We start from the raw sequence: 14,973 nt of genomic DNA, 5'->3' as shown, positions 1-14,973 counted from the left end.
CTCACATCACCTTATAGATGCTGTACATGTCCTCCTAACTAAAAACGAAGGACTGATGTCCCTTTCTAGACAGCAGGAGAATGTGACCTGGTTCATGCTCCTTGATCTCTCAGTAGAGTTTGCCACAACTGACTGTGATTTCCTTTTGTAACTCTTGATGGGTTGGGAACTGGAGGTTTGTACAGTGATTCTGATCCCATTGCTGGGCCAGTTCCAGAAAAAGTGGCAAAGGAATTGGCAATTGAAATCTATCTGGTACCCTATAATATGTATAATCTCTATGAAGTCATTGTCAACCATGTCAGTCATCAGATCCTGGCTATCAGAAAAAGCTAAATGGGGTTTAGCGCTTGGATGGGAGATCTCCAGGAGATCCCAGGTCTGTAGGCTACACTGAAAAGTTTAAAAACATCCTGGAATAAGGCAATCGTTTACTAGTTCCATATTGTCTATGTAATCACTTAATTACACATGCTAGCAAAATAATGTTTACAGTTGGATCATCCAATGCAGATGAGAATTCTCGATTGGAAAAGTGATGCCAGATGTTCCAGCTGGCTTTAGAAAAGGCCAAGGAGTATGAGACATTATTGCTGATGCATGCTGGATAATTAAGGAAGCCCAAAAGAAGTCATACATGCTTCATTGATTATAGAATGGCCTTCAGTTGTATCAGTCACATCAAGCTGTGGAATGTGCTTACAAAAATGGGAATTCCAGAACATCTCAGTGTCCTCATGTGAAACCTATATACAGGTCAGGAAGCCACAATATGGAGAGAGCATGGTGAAACAGGCTGGCTCCAGGTTGGCAAAGGAATAAGATGAGGCTGGGCACTCTTCCCTTATTTATTCAGCCTACAGTATATGCTGAATATGTATATTGAGAGAGACTGGATAGGAAGAAGATGAGCGTGGTTGTAAAATTGGAGGAAGAAACATCAACAATCTGCACTATGCTGATGACACTCCTTCGATAGCCAAAAATGTAAAGGATTTGCAAGCTGTAGTAATAAAAGTCAAGGAGCACGGTGAAAAATGTGACTAAGGTTAAATATAAAGTAGAGCAAACTAATGACAGCAGGTACAACAACCAGTCAAGACACTGAAGTGGTGGATAGCTTCTGCCTTTTAGGATCAACCATCAACAATAAAGGAAAAAGCAGTAAGGAAATACACAGTAGACAAGCATTTGGTAGAGCAGCCATGAAGACCTTGGACTCCTGAGAACACCCTGGATGGACAAGACTAAATATAAAGCAGGGCAAACTAATGACAACATGGATCATTGAACAAATCAACCCACAGTTCTCATTTGAGGCACAAATGACCAGGCTCAAATTATCCTATTTCGGACACATTATGTGAAGACCCAGCTGCCTGGAGAAGGCTCTAATGCTGGGAAAAGTGGAAGGAAAGAGAAGAAGAGGAAGACCAGCAGCAGGATGGATGGACTCAGTTACAGTGGTGATAGGTTCTAGCTATTCTTTCCACTGAAATTAGAAGTTATGCCTATGTTTAATTCACACTTGGGCGAGTTGAATAAGGTCAGTACACTGAAGCTGAATTTCAGTGAGATAGTAATGCTGTAAATGGCAAGTTCTCTGGTATGAAAATTAAGAGAGGAAGCCTGCCTTATATGGAGGCCTGCCTTACCTTGGGTCATTCTTATGAGGAGCAGATTTATAGTTTGGGAAATTGCAATCTCTAAATACAAGTTGCAGCTTGCACAAAATTTAATTGTGAGTTTAGGCTGGCTGGCTGGCTGGCACAGCATGAATCTTTCAAACTGCACAGCAGAGACAGCCTCAGAGCCCTTCACTTCAAGGTCCATAGGAATGCTACTTTATTGTTTATAATAACAGAACCATGAAAGCCCACCAAAGTTCCTTTGCCCCTTCTTATACCACATAAAGTCAATGCAGGGTTATTTTGAGTTTTCCAGGACTAGGTTGTCATTTCTTTTCCCTTCACAGCTCTTGGGGGTCTTCATGAGGATTATCTCCACATTCCTCTGTGCAGCTTCTCATTCAGGGTAGAGAGGACAGTGCTCTCATCTGTGTCAAGGATTCTGGTTTAGTTCCTTGCCTATGAGCCTTGGTGCCACCCAGTTACCCAGCTCTCTGTTCTTCTGACTACAGCAAGTATCACTCACCACTGGTTGCTCTTGGTCATTGAGACCAATTCAAAATGTTAATTTTGATACATACAACCACTGTTTCTCAACCTTAGCAATGTGAAGAGGTGTGGACTTCAACTCCCAGAATTCCCCAGGCAGTAGGCTGGCTGGGGAATTCTGGGAGTTGAAGTTCACACCTCTTCACACTGCTGAGGTTGAGAAACCTTGCATACAGCTATAAATGGCTAAATGGAGAATGACTTATGATCTTCTGGAGAGGTCCTCTTACTTATTCCATCATCAGCTAAAGCTCTGGCTTCTGGAGATCTTGAGGATTCTCCATGCAGAGAATCCTCAACTGCAGAGGAATAGACCACTATATCAGTGAAGAAGATGCTTTTTGCTAGGGGTTTGATTAATAATTAGGACTGTATATCAGTGTACAGAGGCTTAAGGGTTATGTTTTGTAATAAAAAAGGAAAAATGCATTGAAATATTTTCTATTTAACCATTTTTCCTAGGAGAAATCCCAAATGGAATCTACAGTGTCTCCCTAAAAATGAATTATCTTTATAAGCATAGCTGGAGGCGTATTGATCAGTTATAGATAAAAAGTTGTTAAAAGCTTCCCACAAATGTTTTCAGAGTCCAAAAATATTAACATTATCATTTCTTTCGCAAGCTATGTCACTACTTGTCCACATTTTTATAGCCATAGTAGGGTCTTTGTGATTTCAGCATTATAGTACATTACTTTGGACTGACTGAAATTACTCTAGATGTGTGCTTAGTACATCAGTGGCAGTCGAGATAATGGGACTGGGAATCAAAGTCAAGAGGGGTACCTAAAATAACAAGATGATGACTGTGACTTCACAAATTAAGCCCTTCCACTTTTTGACGTCTGTGCAACTTATGCCATTATAAAGGGTGGGGCTTTGGTCACATGGTTGCATCCATCCTCTTCACTTTTTTGCCTCCCTGAAAGGAATGGGCTCAGTTCCAGAAAGGGATTCTAGATGGAACTTCAGAATAAACTTTTTCTGTCTCCTCATTAATGGCCACGGTAGATTACTATCCCAGCTCAGAACTCTTGGCAGGTATGCTTATCCAGGAAACAGTCGATCTGTACTTTCCTTCTTCTGATATTTCACCTTCTTTTTCATGATCTATACAGAGCAAGAGTGATCCCAACAACACCTATGATGAAGATAATTTGGCTGAGTGTATTGTCGATTTTTTTATAGCTGGGACAGAGACAAGTGCCACCAGTTTGCAATGGGCACTGCTTTTTGTCACAAATCATCCAGATGTCCAAGGTGAGAGATACATGATTAAAGAGGTGTTCTTCACCCCATGGGAAGGAACTTATTTTCTCTAGCAGGTAGTTGTAATCTTCCTTGGAATTCATACAGGATGGATTATGAACATTTAAAATAAGGAACTTGGGAAAAGATGCCCTTCAAATGTAATAATCCAATTTAGACCTTTAATGGAATCTACTTCAAGCAGGACGCATTAATTTTTTATATTTGGGAAGCACTAGAAGACAATGGAGTAACTTTGATATATATCCAAAAGGGGGGAAAAACCCCACATTTCCTTCAGTACAGTCAATTTTGATACTACATGTTCTGAGTAAACATGTTCAGTGGAATTTTAGTGGTAATTACATGTCTACTCACACACCGATCTCTTTGAATTCAATGAAACTTACATCTAGTGGGGAATAGGATTGAAATCTTAATAAGTTCAAGAGATATTTAATTTTTTTGTCAGATACTTTCACATTTTTATCACCGTTTTCCTTCTTTAATATATAACAAGTTCATTGAACTGGTAATACTTAATTTATTAACTCTGTGTTCATTTTAGAAGAGAGTGTGTGTACAAAAGAAGTTTGTAAGCATATGATTTTTGTATTTGTAAAAGATACCTGTGTAAGTTATCATATCCTCAGGCAGGATTTATTTATTTAATATAGAACTTAAATATAACTACTCCCCAATAATCTAGAAAGAAGATGTGAACCTAACCTTCCATTTAACCCCCATTCTGATCTGTACAAATGAATTCCATTCTTTTACCTTTGTGCCTTTTACCAAAAAGTTGTGCCTTTTACCAAAATGACAATGTTATTTCTCCAGCATTGACTTACAGCATCTTCTGAAGTCATCCAGTAATCGTTATGACAAAATAAGAATGGCTTGTGTTATGATGCCCTAGCAAGGGCTTCATCACTTGTACCCCCTTGCGGACCTTCACAAGACAGCAATGGCTGGGTGATGCTGTGAAGATGTTGTAAGTTAAAGGCTACTGCCTAGGAGTGTCTTTTTCTCCCTTTCACCACGAGCAGGCAGTTACAATGCCGTGCGGGTCCAAGTAGTAGAGAGAGATTCAACTGTCACCTGATCTTTTTGCTTACGAAGTAAGATGCGTTGACAGTGAGTGAGGCTAGACCAGTTATTTCCCCTAGCTTCCTGGAGCCATTCTGTCAAGAGGAAGGGTTAGAACAAGGACGTTTTCCATTTCTCCCTCTTACTTCTTAGAAACTTTCTATTTTTTCTCCCCCTTTTTTTTTGCGCTCCCCATCGGCACATCACCTGCCATAAAATCATCCTATCCTTACCTGTCAGTCAGTCAGTTGGCACTGAGAGACAGTGTTGGAGATGATATCATTTCTTTGATCAAGTTCTGTCATGTTGGTGTCACTCTTAGTGACCATGTAGATAGGCTTTTTCCAAGGTGATCTGATTTTGTCCTGGCCTTTTAGGTCTCTCACCGGTGAATTCATTTTCTTTTAATTGAGTGCGTCCACCTTGTTGCTGGTTGCCTTTTTATTCTTTCTCTTCCACATGTCCCACCATGATGGACTTCTTAAGGGAGGTCTTTACATAATGTGTCCAAAATACGATATTTTGTGCCTTGAGCGAGAACCCTAAATTGATTTGTTCTATGATCCATTTGTTTTCTTGGATAACCATGGTATTTTCAGGAGTGTTTTCCAACACCGAAAATTTGAAAGCATCAATACTCTTCCTATCCTGCTTCTTCAAAGTCTGACTTTTGCTTGCCTCAACGAAGACCTGCTCCTTGGTATCAGGAGTGGACATCCCATGGACCACAAGTTTCCCTTTTTTTCTGAAGCCTCTGGAACCCCCTCTCCCCTTTTCAGTGGGAAATCAGATATGTATCCGTTAAAGTTAATAACAACAAAAAAAGCCCAGTGCAAGGGCCACCATTCCAGTTCTATGCCTTAAATGCTGTCTTTCCATTTGATCATTGTCATATCTGTTGTGGCTCAGTAGTATGGCTTTTGGCTTAAGAAAGATTGGTCAATTTTCAGCCTGACCTGCTTCATTTCAATGGAGGCTGAAAACAGAAGGTTATATGCTTTCGGTATTCTACTTTTTCTTCTTCTGTTATCTCTAAGGTACTGTAGATCAGTAGGGACGCGGTGGCGCTGCGGGTTAAACCACTGAGCTGCCGATCGGAAGGTCGGCGGTTCGAAACCGCGCGGCAGGGTGAGCTCCCGTTGCTCGTCCCAGCTCCTGCTCACCTAGCAGTTCGAAAACATGCAAATGTGAGTAGATCAATAGGTACCGCTTCGGCAGGAAGGTAACGGCGTTCCGAGTCGTCATGCTGGCCACATGACCTGGAAGTGTCTATGACAATGCCGGCTCCAAGGCTTAGAAACGGAGATGAGCACCGCCCCCTAGAGTCGGACATGACTGGACTTTACGTAGAGGGAAACCTTTACCTTTACTTTACCGTAGATCAGTAGGCTACATAAGACCATATGGCAGCCTTTCTCAACTTTTTGACCCTGAAGGAACCCTTGAAATATTTTTCAGGCCTTGGGAAACCCCTGCACATTCAGGCTCAAACATAGGCCAGAAGTTACAAAATTATCATATTCATTTCCTGTGTAGGCCTGTATATACTGTATGCACTAACAGTGTTCTTAAACTAAAAATAAAGAATGAAACTTACCTCTTTAATGTGAAGTTGCCCAAATTTGAAATAATTTTTTTGATAAATTGTGATCTCCCAGGTGATCCCTGGGAGATCTCTCGCAGAACCCTAGGGTTCCACAGAACACTGGTTGAGAGGCCCTGCCATATGGATTCATTTCATCCAGTGTTGTTAGAGCTTTACTCCCAGGGCAAATAATTCTTCTAGGTTTAGTTTTGGTTTTCTGAAATGGATCCCTGTTTAGGACCTCATTGATACCTTTAGGTAAATTTTAAAGCAAGAACAAACATCACTTCCATAATAGTTCATGGATCCCTTCTTGTGATCAACTGGATTCTTAAAGAGCTAGGATAGTAACTGAGCAATGTAAGGATGCCAGTGTTGCTTGTCTTCTCATCACTGGGGTAAGATTGCCTCATTATCTTCTTCTTTCCATGCAAATTGCTCACCCAACCTTTTGAATGTTCCATCGTAGACAGTGATTCTTCAACCTGATTTCTCCTTTGTTCCTTTTTCTTCTCTTTTGACATCCCAGGTTGAGACCCTTTCTTTGTTACATAAAGTCCTTCAATTAGTTTTCTCTTTTTGTCATCTAGAAGGAGAGGTAGAAGTAGGACTCCTTCCAAAACTTCCACTCCTTGTGGATTGAGGCTTGCAAGACAGAATTCTAAGGAAACCTCTTTCTTTTTGAGATCTTAGCTTATTCCCTCCAAGGAGAAAGGTAACGCTTGAGACATTAGTTTTAGAGAACATTCCCTGAAATGGTTGTGTAATGTAACAAACTGGCCTTCTCTTCAGACACCTTTGTTTGGAAAAGAACTGTAGGTTCTTCTGATGGAGTTGGTTTCAGCTCTCATTATCCCTGACCATTGGTCATGGTGGCTGAGGCTATTGGGACTGCCCCAAATAACATCTGGAGGAGAGGTTCAACATCCCTATATTATACACTTAGTTTTTGCCTTGGCCGACAGAGTTTTTGACCATTATAATTCAGTTATGACTCCTCACCTTTATTAAACCCGTGTCTGGACCACTGGATAGCATAAAAAAAAAAGTCTTCTCCTCTGAATTCTCTTTCTCCTTATTTTCCTGATAGTGGTCCAGCTGCTGAACTCTTTTAACTGATCTTGCTTTGTTGCCAGAGCCTACATGGGAATGAGAAATAAAGATTATTGGTTAAGTGTTGGCCTTCAGAAGGAAGAACTGCTCCCTAGCCTAGCCAAATTGTTCTTCAATTAAAAAGACACCTCCCTGTAGGCAAAACAAAGAGGACACAGGGATCTGGGTCATGGTCTGATGAATAAGTTGAGGTCACAGGTAAAGAAACCACTTTGTTCTCTTATTTTCCTCAGATAAAGTATACCAGGAGATGGAAAATATTTGTTGTTCCTCAGGCTCAATTTGCTATCAAGATCGAAAGAAACTGCCCTATACCAATGCTGTGATTCATGAGATCCAGCGTGCTTATTATATCTTAAGTTTTGGCCTTGCCAGAAGATGCAGGAAGGATGTGAACATGCTTGGTTTTCACATTCCAAAGGTACAGAAAATTTATACCACTACACTCCTGTATCAAAGGCAGCTCTTTTAGATATTATCACTTGGGAATTTCTGATCTGGCACAGAATCTGATAGGTGAGAAATTGTTTTCTTTCTTCCCCCAGAAATAGGAAGAGCAAGAACCATAATATGCTAGTTACAAGTTATATATTTGTATTGTCATTTGGGATGAAAATTTGGAGCCCAAAACCAATGTTTGAGGTATTGCATAATACAAAGTTTCAGAGTATGTGGTGGGATTGTGAAGTTTATGGAAATTAACATTTCAGTATACTGTATCGAAAAGAAATAGGGGATTCCACAGTTGAAGAGAAGTTACTAATGCAAGATAAATATGTCATACACTGACATGAAGTTATTTAAATAGGACTAATAAATTTGCTTCAACATACAAGAATTTCAGAGTCTCATACCCATTTCCAATACAAAATTCTGATCCCCCCTGTTGTTAATGGATTTTGCTTGGTGCAGCTGTGTTGACCATATGCCAATAACTTAGTAGACTAAGACTTATGGAGATTCACATGGAATATGATATGTTGATGGTAACTTCAGGAGCAATTGGCCTAGTTTAAAACATCAGCCTTCTGGTAATTTCTTAAGATTAACCCAGTGTTTCTCAACCTTAGCAACTTTAAGAAGTATGGACTTCAACTCCCAGAATTCCCCAGCCAGCATGGAGAGATAAAGGCCACAGACTTTCCATTGATGACAATAGCAGTGCTATTTAGCATCTCCATGTCTGTTCATGCGCATGGATTGGCACATAATTATTCTAGCCCAGATACTATGCCATAAAATAAAATATGAAGGGAAACTACATCTTCTGTCTTTTATCAACTGGGTAGCGGAGTTCTTATCTCCATCACTAAACCATTCTTGTTTACAGTTTAAAGTCACAGTTCACAGTTTAACCACCAGTTTTCCCTTTACATTCTAACGTCCCCAAAAGCAATTGCCAGAGGCTAGGAACACTTTGTTTTCCTTCACTCTGTCCTGATGAATCTGCTTGCAGAGTATAGCTATATCTTTTCCCCACTGTCAGAAAATAGTACGGTGTTGGGTCAGACTTAGCACTTCTTTTTCATCTCTGGCTTGTACCATTTGTGAAGGGATATTTATTCCTACCTCTTGCTAATCATTGTTGTTTTCATCATGGTCCATTGAATTAGCTGAGTTTGTACAACACCCTCAACTAAAACTTATCATACCATATGATGGTTATCCAAAGGTAACTGTTTTATTGAGAGGCTGATGGTGATTGGGTGCTCTTAATACATGTCAAACACATTTTCTGAGCCCAGAAACTAGAAGCTGCTTATTATGGTGGTGTTCATGTAACATGCTTAACTAGATCAGCTAATAATACCTACCAAGTATTATGGTGGCTGCTGGAGAGAATGGTGTGTGGTTTACCTCTATATGTCTATTGATGGCTGATTTGTCTGAATGCCAAGCTTCCAGACAAGTCAGCCATCAATAGACACATAGAGATAAACCACATTTACACACCATTCAAAAGAGACAATAAAAAAAGCTAAGGAGGAAACAAAAAGACCAGAGCACATCCTCTCCAGCGGCCCACACCCAGATAAGCAGGGATTAACACCAGACAGACAATCAAGCAGAAAACAATACCCCAATCAAGGAACTACCAAGGAGACAACCAACATCCCCACCAACACTGGCAGGGCAAGCTACTGTATATAAACAGGGGGCAAACTCCACACTCACGAGCACTGATGAAGTTACCTAGCTGGGTAATGAAACGTCTGCAAGCAAAAACCAAGCTCAGAGAGCACCAAGGACCCCACAGTTTGGGGTGTAGTTGTGGGGTGAGCATAGAAACAGCTCATAAGGTTGTTCTTATTATTTTCTTCAAAAGAAAAAAAGATATGTGTTTCAGCATGGGCATCTGAGGGAGGGACCAAATGAGTCCCTGTGATAGTCTTCAGTTCTGACAGTCTTCAGTGCTCAGCTATTGACCAGAAAGGGCATACGTTGGCTAGTAATTCTTTTCCTAATAACTTTATTAAACTTTTAAACAAGAAAGATAAAAACTAATATTTAAGATAAGGGGAAAAAAAGTAAAGAAAGAAAGAGAGGACAAAGCCTAAAATGCAGAAAGAAAAGAAAGGAAGAAGAAATATAGAGAAATGACTTCCGATTTTCTTTGACAACAGTTATAGATATAAATTTAAATTGAAGTCTTATTCTAAGGTTACGACATAACTTTCATTTTTTCTATCATCTAATACTTTTTCTGATAATCAAACCCATATATCATAATTTCATTTTTTTTCCTGTTTCATGCAAAAAGTCCAAAAGGGGTTTCCAATTGGCACATTGGCTAGTAGTTTTCTGGGAGCTGAATTCCTAGGCTTGCAACATGTAAAGGTGTCCCTGGCTATGCCAACCTGGTATTTGAAGAGAGTTGATAATGCCTATCACTGTCGGAATTAGGGTTGTGCATGTTTCATGCTGGAGTCAGAAGGTTGGAAGGTGGAAAGGCTGTTTGTCAGGAAGTGATCTAAGTAAGGTCGTCCTATTTTTTTCTGGATCAATAAAGAAATATTGCCATGGCAATTTGACAGGGATGATGACTGCCACAAACACTGCAATTTCATTCATATGCCTGAAATATATTTTGAATAAGAATAGAATAGCTGAGTGTTGATTTAGAAGCATTCTGAGTCAGCTGTTTTTTCCTTCCAGGGATCTATAATTGTACCTGATCTCCGCTCAGTTCTTCTGGATCCCACGGAGTGGGAGACACCTGAAAAATTCAACCCCAATCATTTTTTGGACAAAGATGGAAATTTTGTGGCTAGAGAAGCATTTCTTCCATTTGGAGCAGGTAAATGTATTTTATTGTTGTTTATTCGTTTAGTCGCTTCCGACTCTTCGTGACTTCATGGACCAGCCCATGCCAGAGCTTCCTGTCGGTTGTCAACACCCCCAGCTCCCCCAGGGACGAGTCTGTCACATCTAGAATATCATCCATCCATCTTGCCCTTGGTCGGCCCCTCTTCCTTTTGCCTTCCACTCTCCCTAGCGTCAGCATCTTCTCCAGGGTGTCTTGTCTTCTCATTATGTGGCCAAAGTATTTCAGTTTTGCCTTTAATATCATGCCCTCAAGTGAGCAGTCTGGCTTTATTTCCTGGAGGATGGACTGGTTTGATCTTCTTGCAGTCCAAGGCACTCTCAGCATTTTCCTCCAATACCACAGTTCAAAAGCATCGATCTTCCTTCGCTCAGCCTTCCTTATGGTCCAGCTCTCGCAGCCATATGTTACTACGGGGAACACCATTGCTTTAACTATGTGGACCTTTGTTGTCAGTGTGATGTCTCTGCTCTTAACTATTTTATCGAGGTTTGTCACTGCTCTTCTCCCAAGGATTAAGCGTCTTCTGATTTCCTGACTGCAGTCAGCATCTGCAGTAATCTTCCCACCTAGAAATACAAAGTCTTTCACTGCTTCTACATTTTCTCCCTCTATTTGCCAGTTATCAATCAAGCTGGTTGCCATAATCTTGGTGTTTTTGAGGTTTAGCTGCAAGCCAGCTTTTGTACTTTCTTCTTTCACCATCATAAGGCTCCTCAGTTCCTCTTCGCTTTCAGCCATCAAAGTGGTATCATCTGCATATCTGAGATTGTTAATGTTTCTTCCAGAGATTTTAACTCCAGCCTTGGATTCCTCAAGCTCAGCATGTCGCATGATGTGTTCTGCGGACAAGTTGAATAGGTAGGGTGAGATTATACAGCCCTGCCGTACTCCTTTCCCAATCTTAAACCGTTGTTCTGTGGTCTGTTCTTACTGTTGCTACTTGGTCGTTATACAGATTCTTCAGGAGGCAGACAAGATGACTTGGTATCCCCATACCACAAAGAACTTGCCACAATTTGTGATGGTCCACACAGTCAAAGGCTTTCGAATAGTCAATAAACAGAAATAGATGTTTTTCTGAAACTCCCTGGCTTTTTCCATTATCCAGCGGATATTGGCAATTTGGTCCCTAGTTCCTCTGCCTTTTCTAAACCCAGCTTGTGCATCTGGCAATTCTCGCTCCATGAATTGCTGAAGTCTACCTTGCAGGATCTTGAGCATTACCTTACTGGCATGTGAAATGAGTGCCACTGTTCGATAGTTTGAACATTCTTTAGTGTTTTCCTTTTTTGGTATGGGGATATAAGTTGATTTTTTCCAGTCTGATGGCCATTCTTGTGTTTTCCAAATTTGCTGGCATATAGCATGCATTACCTTGACAGCATCATCTTGCAAGATTTTGAACAGTTCAGCTGGGATGCCGTCATCTCCTGCTGCCTTCTTATTAGCAATGCTTCTTAAGGCCCATTCAACCTCACTCCTCAGGATGTCTGGCTCTAGCTCACTGACCACACCGTCAAAGCTATCCCTGATATTGTTATCCTTCCTATACAGGTCTTCTGTATATTCTTGCCACCTTTTCTTGATCTCTTCTTCTTTTGTTAGGTCCTTGCCATCTTTGTTTTTGATCATACCCATTTTGGCCTGGAATTTACCTCCAATGTTTCTAATTTTCTGGAAGAGGTCTTGTCCTTCCTATTCTATTGTCTTCTTCCACTTCTGTGCATTGCTTGTTTAAAAATAATTCCTTATCTCTTCTGGCTAACCTCTGGAATTTTGCATGTAATTGGGCATATCTCCCCCTATCACTGTTGCCTTTTGCTTTCCTTCTTTCTTGGGCTCCTTCTAGTGTCTCAGCAGACAGCCTCTTTGCCTTCTTGGTTTTCTCTTTCTTTGGGATGTATTTTGTTGCCGCCTCCTGACAATGTTGCGCACTTCTGTCCATAGTTCTTCCGGGACCCTATCTACTAAGTCCAGTCCCTTAAATCGATTCTTCACCTCCACTGCATATTCCTTAGGGATATTAGTGAGCTCATATCTAGCTGATCTGTGGGTCTTCCCTAATCTCTTTAGTCCAATCCTAAATTGTGCAAGAAGAAGTTCGTGATCGGAACTACAGTCAGCTCCAGGTCTTGTTTTTACCGACTGTACAGATGTCCGCCACCTTTGGCTTGAAAGGATGTAGTCAATCTGATTTCGGTGTTGTCCATCTGGTGAAGTCCATGTATAAAGCCGTCTCTTAGGTTGTTGGAAGAGAGTGTTTGTTATGCAGAGTGAGTTGTCTTGGCAAAATTCTATCAGCCTATGTCCTGCTTCGTTTTGTTCTCTCAGGCCATGCTTACCTGTAATTCCAGGTGTCATTTGACTGCCCACCTTAGCATTCCAGTCTCCCGTGATGAAAATAACATCTCTTTTAGGCGTGTTGTCCAGTAGGTGCTGTAGATCCTCATAGAACTGCTCTACTTCAGCTTCTTCAGCATCTGTGGTTGGGGCGTATATTTGGATCACTGTGATGTTAGATGGCTTGCCCTGAATTCGAATTGAGATCATTCTATCATTTTTTGGATTGTATCCAAGTACTGCTTTAGCCACTTTACTATTAATTATGAAGGCTACTCCATTTCGTCTGTGGTCCTCTTGTCCACAGTAGTAGATCTGATGGTCATCTGATGTGAAGTGGCCCATTCCAGTCCATTTCAGTTCACTGATGCCCAAAATGTCTATCTTTAATCTTGACCTCTCCCCAATAACCACATCCAATTTGCCCTGGCTCATAGATCTTACATTCCAGGTTCCAATGGTGTGTTGATCCTTAGACCGTCACATTCGCCATTCACCACCAGCACCGTCGGCTGCTAGCCATCCTTTCGGCTTTGAGCTAGCTGCGTCATCATGTCTGGGGCTAGTTGAACTCATCCTCTGTTCCTCCCCAGTAGCATTTTGACCATCTTCCGACCTGGGGGTCTCATCTTCCGATGGTATACCGACATATCTCTGGTTGTACTGATCCATTGAGTTTTCACGGCAAGAATACTGGGGTGGGTTGCCATTACCTTCCCCAGGGATCGCATTTAGTCTGACCTCTCTGTCATGACCTTCCCGTCTTGGGTGGCCCTTCACGGTTTAGCTCATGGCATCATTGAGGTGCTCAAGCTCCAGCACCACGACAAGGTAATGATCCTTTGCTGAAGAAAATGTATTTTATACTCATAACTATAACCTCAAGTGGCATAAACAGACATCCTGCTGTTTCAAAGCAGGCTGGCAAAGCTTCTCTGTTGGCCATCAGGCAGCTTCTGAGCCCTGTCTTTATGGCCTCCACGGCCACCAAGTTGTCATATGATTCTTAAGGTCAAACTCATTATTGATAGAGACACCTGCTTAGAACAATATATCGTTTAGTTTCTTACCTGCTGCTATCCTCTGTTTCCTCTTCAGGGGCTCGTGTGTGTTTAGGGGAGCAGATGGCGAGGATGGAGATTTTCCTTTTCTTTACCAACCTGCTGAGGAACTTCAGGTTCCAGCTGCCTAAAGGAGTTAAACAATTCCGACAAGATCCTATAAACGGACTTACAGTCCATCCCCATTCTTACAAACTCTGCGCTGTTCCCCGCCACAATTCATTGTAAAGATCAGAATAATGATAGTGGCTTACTTATTACTGGGAAATTCTAAGTCTCTAATCAGTCTTCAAGCAGATCTGTTAACTGTGTTAATATGGCCTAGCTGACTACAACATCCTTCCATTCCCTAACTCCATGCACTTGCTGTGCACAGTCAGGAATCTTCTAATTGGTAATTCCCAGAATCATTGCAAAAAAAGATGGGAGGCTGGCACCTTCCTTCTCATTTCCTTCAGAGGTGTTTTTCTTCAGAGCAAAAAAATATAATTGACCCCCCCCCCCATAGTATGGTTGGGGTTGAGGCTACCTGTCACGTTCACCGTTTCAATGTTTTGTATACATCGTAACGTTTCGCATGTCATGTTTCTGATCCGTGTCTATCAGGTGCGGGGTGGGGACTTTCAGCTCTGCTGGGCTGTTATCTCTGTGCTGTTGCTCTGAAAGAATGTATGTTTGGGTTAGGACATGCATTCAAGGTTGCTTTCCCAGGCCGATCTGTGACGCTTGCCAGCACCTGGGGTGGTGGTGGTTACGCTGCTGGGGTGAGGGGCGGGATCGGGTTAGAGGCGAGGGTTTTTAGTTTGTATTTGGGGCGCTTTTGCCTATTCTCAGCTTTCTTCGTATATGCACACTATTCTTTCAATAAACCAGTTTTATTCAGAAACTGCTGGTAAGACTGAGTCTGTTGGGATAGGCAATCGTTACACTACCACTGACAGAGTTGGAGAGGCTGAACCCAATCTCCACCCATTCCAGGCCTCTTTTCAGATCCCATGTGGTTGCTATGAGATGACAACTGAAAGGGCCACA

The 14,973-nt window shown here is 41.5% G+C and overlaps 1 protein-coding gene across 1 annotated transcript in view; it reads left to right on the top strand.

Moving 5' to 3' along the window:
* The window catches only part of LOC134499613 (cytochrome P450 2J5-like), a 30,446-nt gene extending 16,079 nt beyond the window's left edge, over positions 1-14,367 (top strand). The window contains exons 6-9 of the mRNA XM_063306339.1: positions 3,296-3,437; positions 7,446-7,633; positions 10,369-10,510; positions 13,979-14,367. Coding sequence (XP_063162409.1) covers positions 3,296-3,437; positions 7,446-7,633; positions 10,369-10,510; positions 13,979-14,169 — 663 coding nt within the window. The 3' untranslated portion in view covers positions 14,170-14,367. The remainder of the gene's footprint in view (positions 1-3,295; positions 3,438-7,445; positions 7,634-10,368; positions 10,511-13,978) is intronic.
* The last annotated feature ends 606 nt before the right edge of the window (positions 14,368-14,973 follow it).

This window comes from Candoia aspera, chromosome 6 (assembly GCF_035149785.1).
Source record: "Candoia aspera isolate rCanAsp1 chromosome 6, rCanAsp1.hap2, whole genome shotgun sequence".
NCBI classification, from domain to species: Eukaryota; Metazoa; Chordata; class Lepidosauria; order Squamata; family Boidae; genus Candoia; species Candoia aspera.
The sequence above is the reverse complement of the archived record's forward strand: the minus strand, read 5'-3'. Positions and strand labels throughout refer to the sequence as shown.